This window comes from Trachypithecus francoisi, unplaced genomic scaffold (genome assembly GCF_009764315.1).
Source record: "Trachypithecus francoisi isolate TF-2019V2 unplaced genomic scaffold, Tfra_2.0 Lachesis_group7, whole genome shotgun sequence".
NCBI classification, from domain to species: domain Eukaryota; kingdom Metazoa; phylum Chordata; class Mammalia; order Primates; family Cercopithecidae; genus Trachypithecus; species Trachypithecus francoisi.
In genome coordinates, this window is record NW_022681472.1 from 24,088,891 (window position 1) to 24,115,161 (window position 26,271).

Sequence of the window (26,271 nt, forward strand, 5' to 3'; positions counted from 1 at the left end):
GAGAAATGGAGGTGGGCAGGAAGAGAGTAATTCATGAGGCTAATTATGTGGAGCAGTGCACTGGAGAATGTACCGTTTGTGGCACTACATGTACCAAGAGTTAGTGTTGACACTTCTGTATAAACAGTGGTTATATTATTTATGTAGTGATTCTCTCAAATGAGGTACTACCTGGCTCTCTGATTCATTCCTAGGGGATAATCGAATGCATGTTAGTACAGTAAACCTATATTAAGACCTTAGAAATCTGTATGATATTAAAATCTAATGTAATCACATTTATATAACTTATATAATTAACATATAATTATATAATTAAAGATAGGCACACTTTCATGAATTCTTGGCTTCATTTGCATACTCAGCAACAAGTCTTAGGTATCTACTAAGCTTTAGGAAGTGCAGCCCCTAAGCCAGAGCCATAGAAGGAGGTGGAAGATATTATTATGTCTTTCTCAGTTTTTTAGTTAGTTGGGAACACCTGAAAACTATAAGAAAACAGTCAGGGACTAAGTAAAAGTAACTAATGAGGGAATGTTAGTGTCATGTACATTTTATTTATGTATTCCAATGATTAAAAACAAGGATTAACCAGAAAAAAAATTGGATTAATTCGTGTTTTCTGGTTACAGCAATTTTTTGTTTGTTTGTTTTTTTGTTTTTGTTTTTTTTTTTGAGACAGAGTTTTACTCTTGTTGCCCAGGCTGCAGTGCAATGGCACGATCTTGGCTCACTGCAACCTCCACCTCCTGAGTTCAAGCTATTCTCCTGCCTTAGCCTCCCAAGTAGCTGGGAATACAGGCATGTGCCACCACGCCCAGCTAATTTCGTATTTTTAGTAGAGACAGGGTTTCTCCATGTTGGTCAGGCTGGTCTTGAACTCCCGACCTCAGGTGATCTCACCTTAGCCTCCCAAAGTGCTGGGATTACAAGTGTGAGCCACTGTGCCCTGCCTACAGTAAATCTTAAGATGAGTTTTCAAGGATATGACTAATTCAGATAGACATTAGGGAAATCGTATGAGCAAAGGTGTGGAGATGGAAACAAGAAATGTTTAGGTAGAAATATGAAAACTGACAAGCTTTTTACATGAAACATAGGACTGACTGCTGTGTTTGTTTTCCTGGTTGTCAATTCAGTTCAATTGCATTTCTTTTGGGAAAAGGGAAATCAGATAACTCCTTAGTATTGGGTAAAATACTTTGATTTCAAGAGGTCCTCTCTAGGATTGTTAGCTGAGCCCACAAGAAATGGATGCATTTCATAAGTAAATACTTATACACCTTTAGAGTCAGTTAATATTGTAACCATAAAGCATTCATGTCATAGAAGTTAATACACAGCATTATTTAACTCAGATAGGAAGAAAAACCACTCCTTGTAGTTGCTAGTCTTCAAAATTAAGCAGAAACATTATGCTTATTTCCCTTAAGTTTTATAAACTTTTATTTTGTAGTGACATGAACGTATGTCAGTATCAACTAGTTTATAGAAACCTCCACTTCTGAGATAGATTGTCATATGGTTGGTAACTACTGTTTATAGAGTTTAAATCTGCTAACAATTTTGATTAAGGGGTGAAGTGAAAATGCATGTTAGTTAAGTCTCCAGCATCAATTGTCCATGTACTTACAAACAACAGGCAATGAGCAGAGGCCCCAAGAGGGAAAACATGTACGGTGAAATCTTGTACGGTGAAATCTTGTCCTTCAGTGAGTCAGAAGAGAAAAGCTTTGTTTTTCACATTAACTTCAGATTAATGTGGCTTTGTTTTCAAATACCATATGCCAAGTTTAATGTCTGTTGCCTTTTCCTGGAAAGCTCAGAAAATAAAACTTGTGGAAAATCACTTGGGACATGAAGTATACTGGGCAGGGTACCTGTGAAATGAACCTGCAGGATGATGGAACGATCTTTCCATAGCTTTAGGGAGATAGGACAGTCATCTCGTATCATTATCTGCAACTGCCTCCACCTTTCATCCATTATCACTTCCCAAACTAATATCACTAACATTTATGGGCTGCTATCTACGTGCCAGACACTACTTCACACCTCTTATGCACTGGCTCACTTAACCAACATAACAATCTTGAGTTAGCCAGTTCTTTTCCACATTTTGTTTATGGGCAAACTGAGACTCTGAGATGTTAAACAACTTGCCCCAAATCACACAGCTAACAAGAAGCATAAACAGAATTTGAATCTCAGTAGTCTGGCTCCAGAGGTGACACTCTGAACCACTAGACCATATCACCTCTCTGGTATTCTGATATAATATAGAAAGAATATCATGCGTCACCTCAAGAAAAACCTTTGATTGACTATTTCAAACTATATTGCCATTTAAGATTGTTTATAGTTAAATATAGTTAAATATTACTCATCCAATTGTATTTCTCATTAGGACCTTTTAGATATTTATATATTCAACAAACATTTATTAAACATCTATCATATGCCAAGGCTATAATATGGCACTAGGTATACAAATATGTTATAGTTACTGATTTTTGGAAAATAAAATATCAGTGAAAGCATGGACACATTAATCAATTGTTATGTTAGTCCTTTCCTCACCTCATTACCTCATTACTTACGTATTTTTTCTCTGTTTATGTGTGTCTGAACTGTTTGCTGATATGGTTCTTTTTGAGAATCTTATAGATCTGTTTGAATTAATAAATTTCAATACTACCAGTGATAAATGATAAATCAATATCCAGGTTAAAATTCCCATGCTTAGAAAAACGTAATTTCTAGTTGTCTTATAAGGTGCTGACCAGTCGAGAATTGCCTGACTTTGTTTCTAGCACCATTTTATGCTCCATCCACTTGAATATATATTGGTGGTTTTGCAATATACGAAGTATGACTATTTTCTCATATGGGAACATTGAGAATATGTATTTTTCTTCTAGAAAGATGTAGTATTACTGAAGGCACATAGCTGGTGGGTTTCAGTGAGATTGAAGGAAGTTAGGAATAACATACGTTGTTGAAATTAAACTTGACAGTACAAGAGGAGACAGTAATGGGAATTCTTGCCCTGTGATCTGAATTTATCTTGTGGAGAAGACTTTTATAATTTCTTCTATTTTATGCCTTTTTCTATGCTGTTCTTTTATTTGGACCGTCTATACCCTTCCTATTTACCAATTTAAAATAAGTCTTCAAATCTTGCTATCATCTTGTCTGGAATGTCTCAAATGGATATAAATTTTCTTAAAATAATTTTAAGGGATGTTTAAACTCATGGTCTCTCTCTTTTTTTCTTAATAAAATTGCAAGAGTAATGATTAAAGTTATGCCACTGACGTAAATACTTAAGGCCCTTCATTCCATCGTAAGAATAACATTAGTTTATTCTTTAGATTTTTTACTCTCCCATTTTCTTCTTTCCCACTTCTTTATATAAATATAGTTCTTCACTTTTGCCACAGGTTGAGCATCTTATTATTTTTTTTTAAGACAGAGTCTTTCCCTGTCACCCAGACTGGAGTGCAGTGGTGCAATCTTGGCTCACTGAAACCTGCTTCCCAGGCTCAACCGATCCTCCCACCTCAGTTTCCCGAGTAGCTGAAACCACAGGTGCACAACACAAGGCTCTACTAATTTTTAAATTTTCTGTAGAGACACGGCCTCTCTATGTTGCTCAAGTGGTCTGAAACTCCTGGGCTCAAGTAATCCTCCTGCCTCAGCCTCCCAAAGTGCTGGGATTATAGGCATACACCACTGTACCTGGCCTTTTATCTAGTACTTTATTTTTGAAAATCAAAATAGTGTGAATGAATCTAAGAACTATAAAATCAGCAAATAGCTTAAAAGCTTTTTCTCGAACAAGTGAGAGTTCAAATACACCTGGAGGGGAGCAGACAAAAGGCAGATGGTCCTCAAGTGTGTGTCAGCCTTCAATAACGGATGTTTGAGTAAATGAATAATAGACAAATATTTAAAATGAAATATTTTAATATATAGTTAAAGATATAATATCTAATTAAGTTTTAAATAGCATGGTAATGTGTCACTGAAGACCAATGGAAAGAAATAATTACTGAGGGCGAGGGGGATGGAAAAGTTTTCACGGAGGACTGATGTTTGAGCTGAACGTTAGAGGAGAGGTTGCGCTGGGGACTGTGGCTCCACCTGTAATCCCAGCACTTTGGGAGGCTGAGGCCTGGGGATCACTTGAGCTCAGGAGTTTGAGACCAGCCTGGGCAACATGGTGGAATCTCATCTTACTACAAATACAGAAATTAGCTGGGCGTGGTGGCACGTGCCTGTAGTACCAGCTACTAGAAAAGCTGAGGTGGGAGGATCACTTGAGCCTGGGAGACAGAGGTGGTAGTGAGCCAAGATCACGCCACTGCACTCCAGCCTGGGTGAGAGACAGATCTTATATCAAATAAAAATAAATAAATAACCAATAAAGGATAAGCTGAATACTTATTGGCAGATAAATCATGAGAGGCTTTTGCAGATGAGAGGGAAACCTGAGCAAGGACAGGCAGGCTGTAATAAATAAGACATGCAGGGAACCTGGTTATCATGAACCATGGGAATAATATTTTGCCCTTGAACCAATGTATTTTTCTACATTTTAAATCATGTTTTAATTTTATATTATGTTTCCCTGCTGATTTTGACCACAATGAAGCTATCACCTCCAGGAAGAAAAGGTACCATCTAAAATAAAGAGGTTACTTACCGGTCAATTTATGTTTCAAAGCTAACTTCTTTGAGGGCACAAGTACATAGTCATCTTAAAGAAAGACCTGTGGAGAGAGAATTTTGGAATTTTCCTAATTCCAAATATTCTCCCTTTGTGTCTCTCACACAAAACTCCTCAGAGGTTTAATTATAAATCACAGTCACAATTTAGCAAAATATAGGTATAAGGAAGGTACCCAGGTGATACAGTGAAAGAGAAAAGCCCTTTTAATTCTGGCCAGTAGGAAAAAAGATAAAAAGACAAAATTAGTTCATAGATAAATGTTCTCATTTACTCCTCAGAATAGAAACCCTGGGTGTGTTGGGTGTAGACGTAGCCAGAGTGAAGAGGATTATAAGTGAAGAGGAAGGTGACAGAATCTTTACTCAAAAACCTCAGATTGATTGATAGAAAATATGGGAGCTCTTAGACCATTGATTTCCATTCTGTATTCACATAGCACAGAAGTATAGGATGAAATGGGGTGAAGAGCAGGAGACTAGCAAGATGGGCTTGGGATAGCACTTTCAACATTTCCTGAGCTCCTGTGTGACAGGGAGGAGGCCCCAGTTTCTGTGTGCCCTGAGTGGGACCTGGAGGATAGCTAGGAATTGAGAATAATGGGACTGACCTAATGAGGGGTAAAGAGACCTCACACCAGATGGTGTGGCATCCCAGCCTAGGCCAGAGTCCAGGAAGAGGTTGGGGTTGGCATTCAGAGGGTCTGGGAGTGAAGGTGGAGCTGAGTCAGTGGTAGAGGGATGAGTACCAGCTCCTGGCCATGCTGGGGACAGGCTGGGGCTAGTCACCAGGGACAAGAGCTGTATTACCAGAGTGAGCAAGGAACACAAAGGATGGCCCCAGGTCCTGCACGGAAAGGAGCTTCCCTGCTGTCCACTGCCTTGAGGACACATAGCTTACCCTTAACAGCCAGATGCCACCTGGAGTGTCAAGAAGGAAAAATGAAAATTGAAAAACAGAAAAGGAGTCTTTTTAGTGATTCTGAACCTAAATTCGACTATATCTGTGTCAAAAAAGAGACTAAGTTTGCTGGGCGTGGGGGGGAAGCAAATGTTTAAACCAGAGGAAAAAGAAGATAACTGTAGATGGCAGGTATAAGTGTCCATTAGTTTAGTTTAGTTTTGTGTTTTTCCCCATTACCCAACAGGATGGAGGTTTGAGAGCAAGGTCAGATTATTTCTAGAAAATAAATACTGCATTTTTTATCCGTCCTAGTTGTAGTTGTTTTGGGGCACTCTGAAGTATTTTAGAGATTGTAGATAAATCAAGCATCCTGGAGTGGAGGGAGTTGTTTATATGCGGAAATAGTGATCCATAGAGTTAGAAATATATACATACTTGTCTGGATGTGGGAACACCAATATATTGAAATTGGATCTGGAAATCTATTCAATATGTTTTATATGAAAAGTATTCCTCATCATTTCAAAAATTCTAGGAGATGAACCCCAGAAGAAGTACTGGATGTGTGCTCCCCTGGCTGTGGCTTTATCTAAGCCATGGCTGGAGTCCATCCAGAAATGTTGAGCTGGGACAGTGGGGACAAAGTGGGGCACATGGTGCTTTGGTGCTCCAGCAGTCTCTGTGTGTGTGTGTCTTCTATGAAAAGCTGCTACAAGCTGACTCCAGTTTTTGTCAGAATATGTTTGTAAAAACCACATGTTGGATCAGAGACTCACAAACTGGATCATATTTTTCCTACCCAAACAATGTTATAATTGTGGTTTGAATTTAAGACACAACAGCAATACATCATAGCTGTAATAAACACTACAACACAAAAGAGAAAATTTCAGCCTTTATAAATAATTTAGACTTTTATAAATAATTTAAAATAGCAAAACTGTAAACTCTATATAAAATATTTTATGGTCAACTTGGCTATGTCATAAATTTGGCCAAATATTAACATTTGATAGCTATCAGTCTTTAATTCATAATTTTGCTTGCCATTTTATAACTAGGGAAAATATTTTAGGGAATAATTTGAATGCCCAGGTGTCTTAAAATAAGATGGTTTGGAATCTTAACTGTTTTTCTTCTATATGTAAGTCTCACCTGATTTTCAACTTGGGTTATTCAAGGCAAAACTGCTCACTGAAGTAATTCTTCGAGACTTCACTATGAATTTTATTCTAAGTAATTTGGGGAAAATAAAAATTGCATGAGTGTTGCATTCATTATCTCTAGCTGTGTAACAAATGACCATATACTTAGTAGCTTAAAACAACACACATTTATTATCCCACAGTGTCTGTGGGTCGGGACTCTAGGCACAGCTTAACTAGGTCTTCTACTTTGGGCCATCTCACATGGTTGTGATCAAGGTGCCAGCCAGGGCTCATGGAATCTCTTTTGAAACTCAACTGGGGAAGGATCTGTCTCCAAGGTCACACAGTTGTTGACAGAATTCAGTTGGTTAAGTGTTGTTGAATTGTAGGTGTCAGTTCCTAGCTGATCATTGGCCAGAGGCCACCTTCAGTTCTTTGTGGTGTTGCCTCCCCCATATTGCAACCTGTTTCACGCAAGTGTGCAAGCCAAGAAAGCAATAGAGAAAGTGTGCCAGCAAAAATGGAAGTCAGTCTCTTGTAACTGAATCACAGAAGTGAAGTCCAATCAACTTGACAGCATTCTTCAGTTAGAAGCAAGTCACTACATCCAGATGACTTTCAATGAGGGAGGAAAGCAGGGATCATGGGACTATCTTAAAGTCATCCTGACACAAGTGTGTTTAGCATATTAATATCTACTAACCTCTTCCTCTTGTTTTCTTTCTGACCTATGATCTCTTAAAGGAAAAATAAAATAAAAGTTGTAAGTGAGAAAAGGACCAGAACATATGTGCTTTATGTGTTGCTTATATAGCAGTGTGGTAGGTCGATGGTATGGCTATGAGCTTGAGACTTTCATAATAGCAAAGGCATTGCAGTAAATGGGCACAGCAGACAATATTTAATAAGGAAGACAAATCTCAAGATAGCATCTTTGTTTTATTAATCATGGTATTTAGTGGCTGTGTAAACAGAGTGAGATCAATTGTAGTTCAAAAGGACTGGAGATGAAACTGAAGTTAGGAAAGTTGAGAGAATAAAAATGTAAAAAAGATGAGATGCAAAATATGGAGTAGCCACAGGGAATAAAAATTGCTGAAAGAGCAAAGATGTTTAAAGACGATTTGGGGGAAGTTTTGCCATGCAAAGTTCCATTTAACTATCTCTTTCATAGTGTCATGACATTTTCTATAAAATGTTCACAGATATCATTTGTGATGGGGTATAGGATGAAATACTGAGATTGGTGTTATGGTAAAAGCAGAGCACCGCTTATGGAGCAAGTCTTCTTTGTGTAAGGTACAGTGAATCAGCAACGTAGTGTGAATAGGTTATTGTGTTATGATCAGAAGAACATTGCCTTAGTGTTCAAATCCAGACTGTACCACGTACTAGCTGTGTAACTTGATCAAACTAAATTCTATTAACCAGATGTCAGATTGCTTAGCCTGAGCCTGGCCTACACTGTTGTTTGGCCCACATGTTAACTCTTTCAAGAGTTGCCCAGTCCTTAGCTTACAGTCTTTATTGTCTTATACCTACCCATTTTATTCATATATGGGACCTGCCTGTAATGCAGTAAATAGGGCATTTGACAATCCTTACAGCAGTGGTTCTCAACCAAGCACTGTTAACATGTTAGGCTGGATAATTCTTACTTGTGGGGGGCTGGCCTCTATCAACTAGATCACAGTAGCACTCCCCACCCTATCTTCAGTTATGACAATAAAAAATGTCTTCAGACATTGTCCCAGTGTTGCCTTGTTTTAAGGGGAGGGAAAAAATCACCCATGGTTGTCAATCACTGCCTTAGATGTTGTTTTATGGAATAAAATAAGGTGTAACATTTGAAGCATTTAGTCCATTTGACTGAACAAAGTCCCATGGACCTGGTGGCTCATCAACAGGAGAAATGTATTTCTTACAGTTGTGGAGGCTGGAAGTCTGAGATCAGGGTGCCAGCATGGTTGGGGTCTGATGAAGGCCCTCTTCTGGGTTGTGGACCACTGTCTTTTTTTTGAATCCTTGGGTGGCAGAAAGAAGGTGAGAGAACTCCCTGGGGTCCCTCCTATAGGGACACTAATCCTATTCATGAGTGCTCCACTCTCATGACCTAATTATTTCCAAAGGCTCCACCTCCTAATACCTTCACACTAGGGGTTAGGATTTCAACCTCTGAATTTTGGTGGGGACAGAAATATTCAGTCCATTGCAGCACCTAAGAGAGTGATTGAAACACAGTAGACACTCAACAAATGATATTTTTGCACTCTAAAAATGTGAAATTGGGCTGGGTGCAGGGGCTCACGCCTGTAATCCCAGCACTATAGGTGGCTGAGGCAGGTGGATCACGAGGTCAGGAGTTCGAGACTAGCCTGGTCAACATGGTGAAACTCGGTCTCTACTAAAAATGCAAAAAATTAGCTGAGCATGGTGGTGCATGCCTGTAATCCCAGCTACTCGGGAGGCTGAGGCAGGAGAATCACTTGAATCCAGGAGGCGGAGGTTGCAGTGAGCAGAGATCACGCCATTGTACTCCAGCCTGGGTGATAGAGGGAGACTCCGTCTCAAAAAAAAAAAAAAAAAAAAATTGAAATTGAAATTGGAGAGTAGTTTCTCACACACAGAGTTAACTAGATATAAGTCGATATAAATTGAAAGACAGAAGACAAATAATATTATGTTAACTAACATAAACACTAGTTTGAGAAATCATTTGTAGAAGGCGCATGTATAACACCTCAGCTGTATGTACATAAAAGCTGACCCTCAGCTCTAAATGTAGACAGATAAAACTTCAATTCTTGTCTCTTCTAATTAATACTTGGGTGCCTTAGGCAAACCCTTTAGACTTCCTAAGGGATCTTATCTATAATATGTCTTATCTATAAAATGGAGACAATAATGACATGTATATCATGGTGTTGTGATCATTCACTCATTCATTCAATTTATAACTAGTGTGCTTTGATGTTTCAGGGACAATTCTAGGAAATCGCGATACAGCCGTGAATATGAGACAGTTCCTGCCCTTCTGGGAATTTATTTATTTATTATTTTTTGAGACAGTGTTTCACTCTGTCACACAGCCTGAGAGCAATGGCATGATCACAGCTCACTGCAGCCTCAACCTCTGGGAATCAAATGGTCCTTCTGCCTCAGCCTCCTGAGTAGTAGGGACCACAGGCATGTGCCACCATGCTCAGCTAATTTCTTTTGTTTCTTTCTTTCTTTTTTTTGTATAGATGGTATTTACTACATTGCCCAGGCTGCCTCCTGATAACTTGTTAGTAAATAGATGATGAGCGATACATTTATAATGTAATTTCAGGAGATAATAAATGCTATGGGGATAAAGAAGTATAATGGAATAAAGAATGATAGAGGATGCTCTCTTACATAAAATAGTCAAGGAGATTTCTTAGAAGGTGAACTTTGAGCAGACAGGAATGTAGGCAGAGAACACAGTATGGGTTAGCTAGGTGAAGGCTTCCCCGGTTGAGAAGGGAGGAAGTACAAGAGACCTGAGTACAGTAACATTCTTGGCCTGCTCCCAGTACAGAAAGAGGCTAGGGCTGCTGGATAAAAGAAATATATTGTGTAGCTAATTGATACATTTTTATATTTTTAATTTTTAATTTTTCTCTTGTCACCAAATACCCACTTTTAGGAAACTCGAAATATGTATCTAATGTAGGAAGTGAGATGAGGTTCTGAGGTGATAGAATGCTGCATAAGATGTTATTAAGGAAGAGCTCACAAAGGCAACTCTCCAAGAAAATGAAACAGAATTGAAAATGGTCTTGTAAAATTCCACTTGGGGTGGCGATGTTTTGTGACTTGAAGTGTAAGGGAAGAGAACAGCATGTGAATTCCAAGAAAGCAGCACAGAATGGAAAATGGATTTACAATGTGTCAGACAGGGAGGCAACATCTTGCGGCGTGTGGCTTGCATCTCAGCGATGGGAAAGGTATGTCATGTGCCTGCTCCTCCCTGTGGCACACCACAAGGGAGGGTGAGTTGGCAACCATGGCCAACATACATCAACAGCAATTTTAGTATATGGCCAGCAAGGGTCTTCTTTTGAATTTGTCTCCAAATTTGATTCTTTTTTTATTTCTTCCAAAAGGCTGAGCATGAGACAGAAATAAAGGAAGTTTGGAGGGGAGATGAAGAGGATAGCTATGAAACTTAATGTCATTTCAGATTAACCATATTGATTTTAGAACTTTGACAAATGTGACTGGTGTAATGATATATTTTTTACTTTAGGAGCATTAGTTGGTTAAAATTTGCTTCATTAAGAATGTTGCATGACACACTGAAAAATCTCAATATTAATAACACGAAGTTCAGCTATATCTTTTATAAATATTAGTTTGATTTTTCCACAAGAGAGCAACATTTAAAATCCACATGGAGATGACAGAGAGGAAGGGAAGTCAAATAGAAAGGACATCAAATGGAGGAATATTGAAACAAAAGAGGTCTGCAAAATTAAGGGTTAGTGAAGGAAGAGTAGTGTCAGAGCTCAGGACTTAAGCAAATACAAAGACAGAATACAAGGAAAGAAAAGAATGTGAGAGTGGAAGATGTCCACCATCCAAATCTTGTTCCATTTGAAATCTAAGAAAAAACAAACTAAAAATAAATCCTGAACTGAAATCCACTAATATGTCAATTAAGTTTTGTGCATTTGTGTTGTATGTAAAGTAAACTGACTTCAGACAGAGTCAACTTTACTAACGACAAATTTAGAGCATGGATGCAGAAAAGTTAACTGCTAAAATAGGGACTATAGCAATTAGTACATAATACATTTATCTCTCCAAATGGCTTTTTTGAGTTAGCATATGATGTAACCCAATGCAGAAGAACTTATCAAAATGAGCTCAATTAATATTTGTGGTTTGGATCAAGAATCAAAATATCACCTACTATGATACAAGATTCGGTTATTAGGTTTATGGCCAAAACTCATGAGCAGCCAACACATTCATGAAGGACACATAGGAAGTTCTCAACATAGGATCTTATTTATTAACACAGGGGCTGTAGGAGTATAAACATTCTATTAAATAGGGTCAGCAACTAAAAAGAATAAATATGTTTGATGTGTCATTTATAGTGACTGAAATAATGCTTTCTGTAATATAATGGTACCTAACAGGGCTAGCAAAAATTCCATAAATAAAATGCTGGGATGAGAAAACCTTTTCAAAAAGACTGACTTACTCTCAAGAAATATTAAATATATAAGGTTTTTTATCCAGAGAAGTGGCCTGGGAGAATTTGAATTGAATAAATATACTGTAAAATGGTAATTAAAATGGTGAGCTTTTGCGAGATTTTGCAGTGTTTTTTATATTTGAAAAAAATTACACATTTTAACCCATCATCTTACAATAATCAATAATTTATATAATCCTAGTCTTTTAGGTTAACCAGTCTCTCCTCATGACTACCTAGGTCCCATCCTTGTCTTCTCCAGGTCGACACTCTGAACGTTCTGCCTGCCTTTCCTCACTCTGATTTCCAGTTGTATTCCTGAACCCTTCTACCCTCTGTGCTGGTCTCCTTTCCATGGCCTTCTCCTAGTACCCCTCCAATCTGGTGCCTGAGACAACAACTCCTCCTCTGACATTATCTCTAGATTTTTGTGTTGCTTACAATGTGTTGCTCTTCAATTAAAGCTATTACTGGGCTTTCAGTTACACCAGGCCAGGCATAACCCTCCTCTGACATCAGTTCACATGCCAGGAATTTCTGTGATGTTTATGAAAGAGAATTGTTCAGTCTCTAACCTCTGTCTGTTAAACCTTCACAGGGTGACAAAAGTTACAGGAAACAAACTGTATACAATATAATCTTTTGTATTTGTGGTGTGTGAAAACTAAGAATAATAAAGATGCACTCTGATGCAGAAAACCAATTTTGGGGAGTGTTTGGATTTGAATTTGCTAGAACTGGTATTTTCTTCCACATTGGAAGAAGAAAACCACTCCCAGATGTCTTTATTTTTCTGACTAATGGAAGAGCCTTCACAATTTAAATAATGAGGGGTTCAATTAGCATAAGTCTTGTGATTCATTTGCAATCTAAACACACAAATTCTAGTCTACAAATTTTTACAAAGTTTGTGGTCATCCTGTGTTTGTCTATTGAGTTTGGCTATTGATGGTTACATTCAAATAAATTTAAAAGGAACTGGTAAGTAACAAGGAAAATCTCAGAAAGTTTTTTACACTTTTCAGTTAACAAGAGAAGACATGGAATATATGTAAATTTAAATTTATATAAACATGTTCCCTAATTTAATTGGTCTAATCACTTTCTTTATTGGTCTCATGTGGTCAAGAAGAGTAAATATTCTTCTCACTCTTATGTTATTAAAATGGAAAATTTCAACGCAGTACCTAAATTCCACCAGACCCTCTTTTTCCAAATGCAATTCGAACTTAAATTGTTTTTAAACTAAGGTTAACCTAAAAAGTTAAAACCTATAATTTCTGACATGTATTTTGTTCTTATTACTTATAAACTCGATTATTTATGAATTTGAAGTTGTACTATTCTGAGGTACTAAAGAAGAATGCTAAATTCATATGTAACATATGATGGTAAAAATAGAAAACCAACAGAAACATGACCTGGACATCTTTCCTTCATCTTTCAACCAGAATATGTCTCAACAAAGTGAATTATGTTTTGTTCTCCTTTTTTTTCTTTTCCCCTTTTTAGGAACTATAGCTGTCTCACATAACAAAAATATTTTCATATATGTTTTATTTAAACTTGTCCAAGTCCTGATCTGTTTTCTTAACATTTGCTTTATTTTTAATAATTCACTCAGAATATATAACATCTGCTTAAAACCTTTGACCAAACCAGCTTTATCGATATAAATCAACAAACCAATTGCAATGTAGGGAAAAACTGCCATAAAATACTTGTGTAACCCATCACTGAATCACTGTGAAGGGACTAATGTTTGGAAAGCTTTTAATTTTAGTTATAAAGTTTCTTGAAACAGATGTGAAAATTCACTCATCTCCCACATTGTCTAGTTCAAGCAGCTGCAAATTATTTCATGGATTACATTTGAAAGAACGTCCTGGGATTATTTCATCTAGGCAGCTGTTATTTCCTTAAATTAAATCAAAACACGTTTTTTGTTTGATTAATTCTTGGTTATTTGCTATTGTGTAAAGATGAAAACTCATGTCTTTGGTCATAAATTAGTTCATTTTCCTCAGTAGTGTTCCAGTAACTCAAGATACAACACACTTTTAAAGGGTACCTTTAAAAACAAATTATTGCTTTGAGCTTCCTAGTATGAAAAGAAAAAAAAAATGTAGTACTCTCTTCTTTGTAAGTTCTTAAATATAACATTCATATAATGCACACATTTTACTTGTAAAAATAGTTAGAGGCAAGGAGTGTGACTGCTCAACTTTAACTACTGGGTTGATAATTGTTCCAGGTTTTCTCAGTCAGATGGTCTATAATTCCGTTCCAGACTCCTTCACTAGATCCAGACTTGTCCCTCTGAGTGTCTACCAGACGTCCATACGTATATCTTGAAGATAGCTCTATCTCAGCATGCATGAAACCTGAAGCACTATCTATTCCTGTATTCACTAAAAGTGGTAAGATAGAGAAACCTGTTCAGATGGCACATTCAGTTGTTCACTGCATCCTACTGAATCTTCCTCTGAAATTACGTTTCAATACATTTCTTTCTCTTCTTACTCCTAGTCCCTGCTTCCCACCACATCTCCCTTTTACAGTTTTTAAAATTTTTCCAGTGGCTGTTAAGTGCAAGAAATATATTCCTTCGAAAACTAATATTCCAAAAGTCAATCAATTTATCAGTTGATCAATTAATTAATTACCAAATTATACAAAATCTTATGGTCAACAAATATCAATGAATGCCTACTATGTGCTAGACATACTTCTAAGAAACTGAGATTATAATAATAAATGAGAAAGATCAAATTTCTATTCTAAGGTGTCAGAAAAGAAAAAGGTATTTTAAAATAAATGTAATAGGTGTGTGTGTATGTATATGTCTGTATGTAAATGTGTGTTTATGTTTAAGTGCGTGTGTATGTGTGTAAGTGTGTATGTGTGTACAAAGTGAAGTAATGATAAGGGCTTTACGAAGAAAATAGAGCCAGATAAGAGTATAGCAAATAATTTTAAAATATTCTTTTGAACAGAATCAATGAATATGATTGCATTTACCTCATGAATATTATTCTTAAATATATTCAATGAACATATTCTTCTTTATATCAATTTAAGGAATATTTATTTAGTATAAAGCAATACAACATAGGAGAGTTTATTTTAAAATATAATTTTTATTAATATGTTCATGACATATATTCTAAAATAGCACTGTCCAATAGAAAAATAATGAGTTACAAATTGAAATATAATTGAAACAATGTAGTAATTTTAAATTTTCTAGTACTCACATTAAAAAAGGAAAAATAAACAGGTAAAATTAATTTTAATAGCACATTTAAACTGATATATCCATAATATTATCATTTCAACATGTAGTCAATAGAAAAGTTATAAATTAGATATTTGCATTATTTTCTTTGTACTATTTTTTTTGAAATTCTGTGTATATTTAACTCTTGCAGCATAACTCAATTCAGACTAGCCACATTTCGAGCACTCAGTAATAACATGTAGCTAGTGACTCATGAATTCAACAGTATAGTTCTACAGTATATTGAATATATTCACTATATAAACTATATCCATGATATTTAGTTGAATATATAATTGTATAGTCTTACGTACGAATATCTTAATAAGAAATGCACTTGTAGTTATGAGTAATATATTTATTAATTCATTCACTGAATATTTTAGTTGAATCTATTCATGTCATTGAGGAATATTTTATAGTGGTTATATTTTCCATAATATTGACTATATTCCAAAAAAGTCCTACAATTAATTTTTTTTTAATTTAGCAAATTATTTATTTAATTGGTTTTTAATAAATATACCTACAATTACCTTTGTGTTTTTTTTTTTTTTTTTTTTTTGCAGACATAGTCTCACTCTGTCTCCCAGGCTGGAGTGCAGTGGCACAATCAGAACCCACTGCAGACTCAACCTCCTGCTGGGCTCAAGAGATCCTTCCACCTCAGCCTCCTGAGTAGTTGGGACCACAGGCATGCCCCAACATGCCCAGCTATTTTTTTTTTTTTTTTAAAGACAGGGCCCCAGCCAGGGTTCGTGGCTCATGCCTGTAATCCCAGCACTTTGAGAGGCTGAAGCGGGCAGATTACTTGACGTCTGGAGTTGGAGACCAGGAAGGCCAACATAGTGAAACCCCATCTCAACTAAAAATACAAAAATTAGCCAGGCATGGTGGTGGCATGCACCTGTAGTCCCAGCTAATTAGGAGAATCACTTGAACCTGGGAGGTGGAGGTTGCAGTGCGCCGAGATTGTGCCACTGCACTCCAGCCTGGGCAACAGAGCAGGACTCTGTCTCAAAAATAAAAATAAATAAGTAAATAAAGACAACGCTCCACTATGTTGCCAGGCTTGTCTCAAACTTTTGGGCTCAAGTGATCCTCCTACCTTGACCTCCAGCCAAAAGTGCTGGGATTAAGGCACAAGCCGCTGTGCCTAGCCAGTTATCTTTCTGAAACACAGAATTGATATCTTCCTTCATGATTATTATAATAATGTCATAATTATTATAATTATTGATTATCTCCCTTTATCATCTGAGACTAAACTCTGTTTTAATATTCCATTCCACTATTCCTATACATCTCAGGCTACAGTCATATTAGCTGCATAACATTTAAGAAAGTACTATTGATATGGTTTGGCTCTGTGTCCCCACCCATCTCATCTTGAATTGTAATCCCCATGTGTCAAGGGGAGGACCTGGTGAGAGGTGATTAAATCATGGGGGTGGTTTACCCCATGCTGTTCTCCTGAGAGTGAGGGAGTTCTCTTGAGATCTGATGGTTTAAAGGTGTTTGGAAGTTCCCTCCTTGCTCTCTCTCTCCTGCCACTATGTAAGATGTGTTTTGCTTCCCCTTCACCTTCTGCCATGATTGTAAGTTTCTTGAGACCTCCTCAGCTATGCAGAGCTGTGAGTCAATTAGACCTCTTTCCTTTATAAATTGCCTAGTCTCCTGAAGTTTTTTATACAGTGTGGAAAAGGGCCAATACATAAAATTGGTACCAGGAGTGAGTTACTGCCTAAAGATACCTAAAAATGTGGAAGCAACTTTGGAACTGGATAATGGGCAGAAGTTGGAACAGTTTGGAGGGCTCAGATGACAGGAAGACGTGGGAAAGTTTGGAACTTCCTAGAGACTTGTTGAATAGTTTTGACCAAAATTGTGATGGTGATATGGACAACGAAGTCCAGGCTGAGGTGGTGTCAGATTGAGATGAGGAGCTTTTTGGGAACTGGAGCAGAGGTCACTCTTGTTATGTCTTAGCGAAGAGACTGGTGGCATTTTGTCCCACCCTAGAGATTTGTGGAACTTTGAAGTTGAGAAAGATGATTTAGGGTATCTGGCAGAAGAAATTTATAAGCAGCAAAGCATTCAAGAGGTGACCTGGCTTTTGGTAAAAGTTTATACCCATATTCATTCACAAAGAAAAGATCGGAAATTGGAACTTACATTTAAAAGCGAAGCAGAGTGTAAAAGTTTGAAAAATTTGCAGCCTGACCACGCAGTAAAAAAGAAAAACCCATTTTTCTGGCAATAAATTCAAGCTGGTTGCAGATGTTTGCATAAGTAATGAGGAGTCCAATGTTAATGGCAAAGACAATGAGGAAAGTATCTCCAGGGCATGTCAGAGATCTTCACAGCAGCCCCTCCCATCACAGGCCTGGCAGCCAAGTAGGGAAAAATGGTTTTGTGGGTCAGGCCAGGGCCCTGAGCCTCTGTTCAGCCTTGGGACATTGTGCCCTGCATCCCAGCCACTCTAGTTCCAGCCATGGCTAAAAGGGGCCAAGGTACAGTTCAGACCGTGGCTTAAGAGGATGCAATCCCCAAGTCTTGCAGCTTCCACGTAGTGTTGAGCCTGCTGCTGTGCAAAAGACAAGAGTTCAGCTTTGAGAGCCTCCACCTAGATTGCAGAGAAAGTATGGAGATGCCTGAATGTCCAGGCAGAAGTCTGCTGCAGGGCAGAGCCCTCTCAAGGAGAACCTCTGCTACAGCAGTGCAGGTGTTGGCTGTTGCTACCCAGAAGTTAGAAAACTGCAGGAAATTGCTTCAGAGTTCATAAATCTTTTGTAATGTTAATAGAAGTATAGAGATTAAAAAAATAATCAACCAACAGCCCTTGTACCTACAAAATCCACCCAACTGGAGCTGCTGCTAGAGGAAAATGAGTGGTTCTACCTCTCTTCTACCTGTTAAATCTAGTTACTGCAGCTGCTTGACAAATTCTAAACTTTACATGGCAAACTAGGTAGTAAAAGAATGTAAGCAATGCAATTCTTAGTTTTCTAGTCTTCCAATACAGGGGTGCATGGAAGTTAGTAAGGATAGGGCCAAGTGCCAAAAGACAATAGCTGGCATTTTACCCCCAACCTCAGTTGCTTTCTTATATATTTCATATAACAGTTAAAACATTTATTTTTCTTCTGGGATGGAGTTGATCACATAATATTATAGTTACCTATCTTCTTAACATTCTTCTCCCACTTACTAGACAGTTCAATTTCAAAGCATCTAAACAGGGCAAGTATATTTTTTAAAATTCCTGTCAGTTGATTTGTATATTATCCTTCTTTACTACTGTTATCTTAAGAATCACAAATTTCTTTGTTGTGGAAACTATTCCTAATTGCTTCTAAGAAATTTCTAGTTTACCAAATTTCTTCTTAACAGACTAAATTTTTATCTACTTGCAATCAAAGATGGTATATCTCCCATATCTATGGCACTGGGCTGGATATTGTAGAGAATATTTTGGAGAATATCTTAGGAAAGAAGCCCCCAAATAGGAAGGAAGAAAGATAGAGTAGAAGAAAGAGAGGAAGAAAGAAAAAAGAAGGAAGAAAAGGCAGAAAGGTTCTGATACTTTAGGAGAGGCAATACTTTACCACTTCCCTTCTAGGTGTTTTTGTTGTTGTTGTTGTTGTTGTTGTTGTTGTTGTTTTGGTTTTTGGCTGAGCCTGAGAATTAAATTGACACAATAGAAATTAACAGAAGAAAATCCTATGAATTTATTTAATACTTAATACGGTTTTACATGGCATGGGAGCCCTCAAAAGGAAATGAAGATCCAAAAACAGTCAATCACTTATATACTGAATCAAACAAAGAATAGTAAATTGTGAAGAATCTAATAAATAATATGGAAGGCTTACAGGTTGAGATATTTTAAAAGATTTGTACAGAATTCTCTCCATCTCAATTTTTTTGTACTTGATGATAAGAAGTTGCTTTTCTTGTAGTATAAGGTGGGTATCTTTCACATAAGAATTTCATTTTTTGTGTTTTTAAGAAACAGAATGAAGGTCAGAGTAATTTTCTTACACCTGCTGTATTTCAAATGCCTTTAACTCAAAATAGTCAACATGCCAGAATGGCATATTTTTACCTCCTTCAATACCATCGGTATTCAAAGATTCTCAGTTTTCTACATCTAGGATATGTTCCTGGTATTTCTTCCCTTGACTTAAACAGTATTAAAAAGTCCTTGGACAGAATCTTATTTAATTTGTTTTTCTCCCTTTCCATTTTCATAAACTTTCCAAACTTTCCTAAGTTTAGGCATTTTGGGGGTTTTACTTCTCTTAATTATTTAATCCTAGACACCTGCTCCCTTAAATAATGTTGTTAAGGAAATGGAGCTAGTGAGACCTAGATTTGTATTTTGTTTTGTTTTTGTTCTTTGTAAATTTAGCATAGATTATTAGTATCTTCCCATGACCAAACCAAGTTTTTTTATGGTTCTGTCACCCTTTAGAGCTTGGTAGGTATTCAGTAGTTATTAGGAGCTCATTGATCATCTTTGAAATAATGAATATTTGTAAAGAAAGAAAAAAAGATTGGATATTTCTCAGAGTGAGGCCTCTTCTAAGACTGCAGGAGCCAATTTCACTGCCATTGCCACAGTCACATCTGACACTACAAGAACCATAGCAGTTGTTGAAGCAGTTTCTGCTTACAGCACTCTGAAGTCTCCAGTGAACCAGCAAATGAATTCCAGAAGACTTCTGACTCTAGGGTTCTCTATTCTCCCACACTGTGACAGTTATTCTGAACTGGAAAAAAGAGGTGCTATCCAGATGGGGTGTGAGGAGCTGCTAGGAAATCTTCAAAAAGTCTCATTAAATACACTCAAATTTGCACATGAAAGGAGAGTTCTGGCAGGGAGTTTTTACTGTTCATCAAAATGCAGTCATGAAATTCATGTCTTATTACCTTCTCTACATATGTCAAACAATTTTAAAATGCTTAGATAATTGCCATGGAGCTCCATACCACGATTCTGTATCTTATTAGTAGAAAAATGGTACAGAAGCAAGTAGATAGTTGATGATGTTGGCCTTTGAACATATCCTTAAAGGTAATGAGGGGCCAGCGTGTCTGGGCTCCCCAGCCCAGAATTAACCACATAATTTCTTCGTATCAGCATGAAAGACGTTACTAAGTCAATGTGGTGTGCTTTGTGCCTCCAAGATAAAAATCGAGAAAGCAATTTTAGTTCTAATTCATAACAAAATGGCCCCCAAAAGGTGATTGCTTCATTTAAACAAACACTCTTCTTTTACGTAATTAATGTCTTCTTTTTAACAGATGTATCCTAAATCATAGAAGTGTGATGAGAATGTATGGGAAGCTTAGAGTTGAATTAAACCATTTAGCACAATGCTTCTGCAAAACTCTAATTTGCCCACTATCAACAGTTATTCGGCCTCTGCTTTTAACATTTCCAGGAATGGGGTGATCACATCTCCTACACAGCACTGTACAGTATGCCTTAGAGCAACGATAAATGTTAAAATGTTGTTATATTGATGAGAAGCACACTCCTCTTATCCACATTTCTTCTCTGCAGGCACAGGGGGAACTCTAATATGTCTTCTCTATGACAAACCTTTAGATATTTGAAGGTTGCCATTGTGGAAATAAATGAAGACTACACAAATGAAAACAAGTAGAGAATATTTATCTATTTATTCAGAGCTGGTTATAGCATGGGAGTCAGCCACTATCACCTGCATTTACCAGAGACCCAAAGGCATGCAGGGGAGTAGGAAAACTTTATAATAATAGTTTTTAAAGGGAAGGCTTTGAATATGTTCTGATTGGAAGTTGTTGGCATGGAAAAACTGAAGAAGGGCTAACTAGAAACAGACTATCTTATGCAATTGGTTTTGCGAGCGCATTTGGCTTTCTTCAGTTGGTTCTGAGTTGGAAATAGGGGTGAAACAAGGGAAACTGATCTTTATTGATGAAGTCCGAAATGTTTTGAGCCAATGGCTGCAGAGGTCAGCATTCTAATGCTGCATACGATCTGGCCCGGTGCAGTGGCTCACGCCTGTAATCCCAGCACTTTGGGAGGCCGAGGCGGGCAGATCACAAGGTCAGGAGATCAAGACCATCCCAGCTAACACAGTGAAACCCTGCCTCTACTAAAAAAAAATAGAAAAAATTATGCAGGCATGGTGGTATGTGCTTGTAATCCCAGCTACTCAGGAGGCTGAGGCAGGAGAATTGCTTGAACCTGGGAGGAGGAGGTTGCAGTGAGCCGAGATCGCACCACTGCACTCTTACCTGGGTGACAGAGCAAGACTCTGTCTCAATAAAAATAAATAAAAATAAAAGATCTACCTATTATCTACATGTATATTTAATCACACCTCCTTTTGTCACTCTCTTTTTTTGGCAAAAGGATGTTGGTTAAAAGGTAAGGTGAGGGATCCAGAGCTTCACTGCTTGATGATTGTTCACTTGTATCCTTAGTCAATTGTATCACGAGATCTTCTTCGTCTTTTTTGTTGCCTCATCATTGCGATCATTTGATGAGAGAGTGGCCACATACAAGCATTTAAGCCTCCATATGGAATTCAGTGTACCAGCATCATGGACACAATGATAAAAACAAAAACAATTTAAGTCAATTTAATATTGATCTGGTTCTTCAGAGCCAATGGGGTGACTGACTTGGTTCTTCAGAACCAAGAACTTGAATTGTCCAACCCAGTCTAGAAGAACAAATCTCACTGGTCACGAGGACCAAAATTAGAGAATCAAGTAGTTTTTTGTCAAGCTGACATGTAGACTTTTCTACCATACCTGTATAGCAAGAAGTATCAGCAATGGTATAGATACCACCATGCCTATCGAAAAAAAAAAAAAATCCAGAAGAATTCAATTGTTCAACTATCTTGCCAACAGTTGAGATGGATCTGTATTCCATCTAAGGTAGAGGTAGTATCACTTATAGTTTCTGCCAGCATTAGTGATACATGTCTTGCAGTCTTCTGTTTGCATGGTTCCTATGGCTGGAAACTGCTTTGGTTGTTTGTATAAACAATGAATCAGTAACTCCTCCAAGTAAAGTGCCTGAATACTAAAGGATAGCCTCATTTAGGAGTTTGCATCAGAGTTAAAATTTCCAGTCTTGATGATCTATAGAATTAGGGTGTCTGTGTACTGGTAAGATTTGTAATGTTATTTTTATAGTGCATGACGTATGTGTGCATAAAGCAAGCAGGACCAGCTATCTAGATGCAAGGAAATTAGTATCTGGTAGGAACACACAGGGATCCAGAAAAAAGAAATTATTCATGACCTGAGGTTGGGATCAAAGCTGTTCATTAGTTGGGTTACACATGTGAATCTCTGTTAGTCTCTTCCAGGTGACAAATAGTTGGTTCATCTTCCTATGAAGGTTGTTGAATTCAAATTTATAATTACATAGATTCTAACTAATCGATTATAATAATAGGGTTTGTGTGTGTGTGTGTGTGTGTGAAAGGGACACTAGCAAAATCACAGGTTGATTTATCCATGTAAGTTCAACTGGAAATGCCATTGGATTTAATTCCCTGTGGTCTCATTTGATGAGACTGAAATTTTCCAAGAGTTTTTGATTATGGTAGTTTCGTGAGGGATAGCATATCCAGCAATCAATGAGCTTGAAGGTTACTATTTAGGATAATCCAAGATTAGTGTTAGAAAATGATTATGCTCTGATAGGAAATTTTAGTAAGAATAAAATGAAGGAGAAAAAGAGTCATGGTGGGTGGGTGACTACCAGGGGTCTTTAGAAAATGAGAAGAATGATTGTAATTAAGTAGATAGAAAACAAAATGGCAAGTACACCAGAGATCTTGATCCAATATTGTGGGGAGAAGCTGTCTACTCTCTGAGGTCATTATCTCCCTCTGAAGGTCTTGAGTCAGCTGTCTACTCTGAAGATTTAAGATTGTTACCAGTTTATCTGTACCATGATGAGTCATTTCATGGAGGAATTTAACTAGTGTTCATTTGAAGCCATCTGGTGCCACCAAAAATGCCAGAGATTATCTGAGTAAAGCTAGAACTGTTTTGTTTTTTTTGGTTTATTTATTTATTTATTTTTTTAGAATCAGAGGCTAAATGTTGATATTTTATAATGGTGTCTTATAATTACTGCAGAGATTTATTCTCTAAAATTTTAGATAGGTTCATAACCTTGATTAAGGCTGCCTCTTTAGCAAAATAATCTGTTAGAACATTTCTTTTAGCTTCTGTATTGTTTATATTTTCATTAGCTTCGATCTTTATAATAACTACATCTGTATGGAACAGGAGTGTATCTAAAAGTGTTTTAAACATCTTCTCTGTTTGATGGAGGTTCTAGCAGAGTTAGAAAACCCTTTGTTTCCAGAGCACCCCAAAGTCATGTATTTTTTTAAAAAATTGTACCTGTATATATATATTACTCTGAGGTCTTTGTCCAGTTAACAAATTCAAGTACATACAATATTTCTGCCATCTGGGCTAATTTTACCTCCAATAGAGAACTATATCTCACAGACACATAAATTAGTGGTAGCATACTCTGCTTCATAACCTCTAGTTTCAAGTTTTGAAATATGATCCAGCAACAAATAATATTTGGTCAGGGTTTTCAATGGCAGTTCTTAAAAATACTGAAGTGCAGAAAGTTTCCTGAGGTAAGAAAATCATGGGTTCACTTCTTCTGGTAGGGGCAGGAGAGTAGCAAAAATAGGGTGTTCTAGTGGTGAACAGTAATGTGAGAGGGAGAGAGTAACAATCTCTCATGAGTGTTTAATGCTGGTTGAACAGTGTTGTGTGTTCCGAGGTGGTAGTAATGTCTGTATTGCATGAGGAACCATGAGATCAAGAGGAGAGTCTGTAATTAGCTCTGCAGAAGCACCAGGTTTTGAATTGGCACGTAGGCTCTTAAACAAGAGGACTAAGCCTTGGTAACCAGGTCAAGGTGATAAGTTTTTGATGATTCTTATAAAGTTGAGTTAAAACCCTAAGTGTTTTTTCCAGTTTGCTTATGCACAAGTAGACAACAAGGCTTTCACTTGGGATGCCTATGGAAGAAATCTGTTGACAAGCCTTCCTCAGATTCCAGAAGGCCGGTTCTTGATTTAGACTGAGTTGTCACCGTCTCAGGAACAATTTATTTGACCCTCGTTTGTAATATCCGATTAAAACATACAATCCTCCTGATTGTTTTTTGAGGGATCTAGGATGTTTTTATGATCTTTAGTCATCAGAAGACAGTGATTTTCCTCCTCACATACATTATGCCTTCAGTAATGAATTAGATTTTTGTAAAAATTATGATTTATCTTTTGAAACTTTATGTATCTTTAGTGCTAAAGCTGAGAGCAAGTAATTGGAATCCTTTTTACAAGCTTCCTTGTTCTCTGAATGAAGTAGGAGATCATATACATGTTGTAACATAGCTGAATCTCAAGGGAAAATTTAGGTCTTTTCATTTTTGATTGAGGACCTGGGAAAAATAGAAGTGGGCTTCAGTAAACCTTTGGGGCATGACTGTTCAGGTTTACTGTTATCCTCCCCAGGTGAAGGTAGAAAGCAAACATTGAGAGTGAAAAAGGGGAAGATGTCAGTTATATTTTGATTGGAGGTTGTTGATGGGGAGGCTGGAAGCAGACTAATTAGAAGCAGAGGATTTATGCAATTGGTTTTGAAACATATTTGGTTTTGTGTGGTTGGTTCTGAGTTGAGAACAAAGGAAAAAAATGGGAGAGCTGGCAGTCATTGACCAAGTCCTGAACATTTGGGGCTGATTGCTGCAGAGGTTATAGTTTGTCTTCCCCGGTGGGTATGGCTATGGCAGAAGTTGTGTGTCAGTGGTCTGTGGTCATAAGTGCTCTGCCCACTCTCCATATATTCAGTCTCTCACCGTTTTGTCTCTTGTAAATCTTCACATATAATTTGTCTCCAACTACGTCTAGAAATAATTTGAAAAATAATTGATACGTGTAGTTAGATTTTTGCAAAGGGGATATATATTGTTTTGCTTGACAAACTAATGGCAGATATTTGAAAACATGAATTTTTCTCCTTAATTCCGCTAGAGTTAATTTTTTTTCTCTGTAATTGTTTGTGTTGTTACAGAGGATCTTAATGATTTAAGAATGGAGGGAGTAACAACCCTGGTACCTTCTGGGAGCAAATTTAACCAAGGCCGTCCTACTTACCCGGCTGAGCCTCAGGCCAAGGTCACACTGAACATCTGTTCAAGGTGTGCCAGGTAAAAGACATAATAGGTATAGTATATATAAATATGATCTTGATTTTTAAAATCTAAGATTTTAATGCAAAGATTGTACTCTTCTGTTTAAGAAAATCTTTTCATTCCAGTGATCTTTTGTGCTAATATTGGCAGGGGGGTTAGTTATGCAGTTTATCCTGTGCCCAGTGCCACTCACACCAACAATGAATCAAAGAGTTTAGATTGTCTTCACTTCACAGCTTGAGACTATTTTATGTCTTCTGTCTCTGAATTTCATTCTCTGTCCGCCATTCTGTTCTCTTTCAAAGAAAATTTAAGGGCTCTGAACATTCAAAGCCACTTTTAAAGCACCTGCATAGAGGAAGAGTTTGGCCAGGTACAGTTTAAGATCTGATATTATTGACCTCTTAACCTGCCCCTCATCCTGTTCACCTCCTGGAAAGAATTTAATCAGCTTGACGCTTTTCAGTTTTGGCAGCTGGAAGCAGTCTTTGCATATACTGTATGTGGCCAAAGAAGTAGCTTGTAGTTACTGCCAAGTCAGCTCCCAGGGCTGGTCTAGCAGAAACTCACCAAATAGCTAGAATTCATTCTTTTGTAGGAACTAAATCTCATTTGCAAAGAGGCTTTTAAGCCTGTTTAAATGATAAAACAAGCCTTCTAACCCTTACGTAAATGGTCCAGATTAGCAAGAACAATGTACTGGCTGGCCAAATTTATCTCCTTTGCTTT

The 26,271-nt window shown here is 37.3% G+C and overlaps 1 protein-coding gene across 3 annotated transcripts in view; it reads left to right on the forward strand.

The window, feature by feature from the left end:
• Window positions 1-26,271, forward strand: part of CUNH8orf34 (chromosome unknown C8orf34 homolog) — a 488,639-nt gene that overhangs the window by 271,578 nt on the left and 190,790 nt on the right. For 2 of the 3 annotated variants that reach the window (XM_033202801.1, XM_033202799.1), the window contains exon 8: window positions 25,422-25,557. In XM_033202801.1, coding sequence (XP_033058692.1) covers window positions 25,422-25,557 — 136 coding nt within the window. The remainder of the gene's footprint in view (window positions 1-25,421; window positions 25,558-26,271) is intronic. The other variant, XM_033202800.1, reaches the window with a different exon arrangement.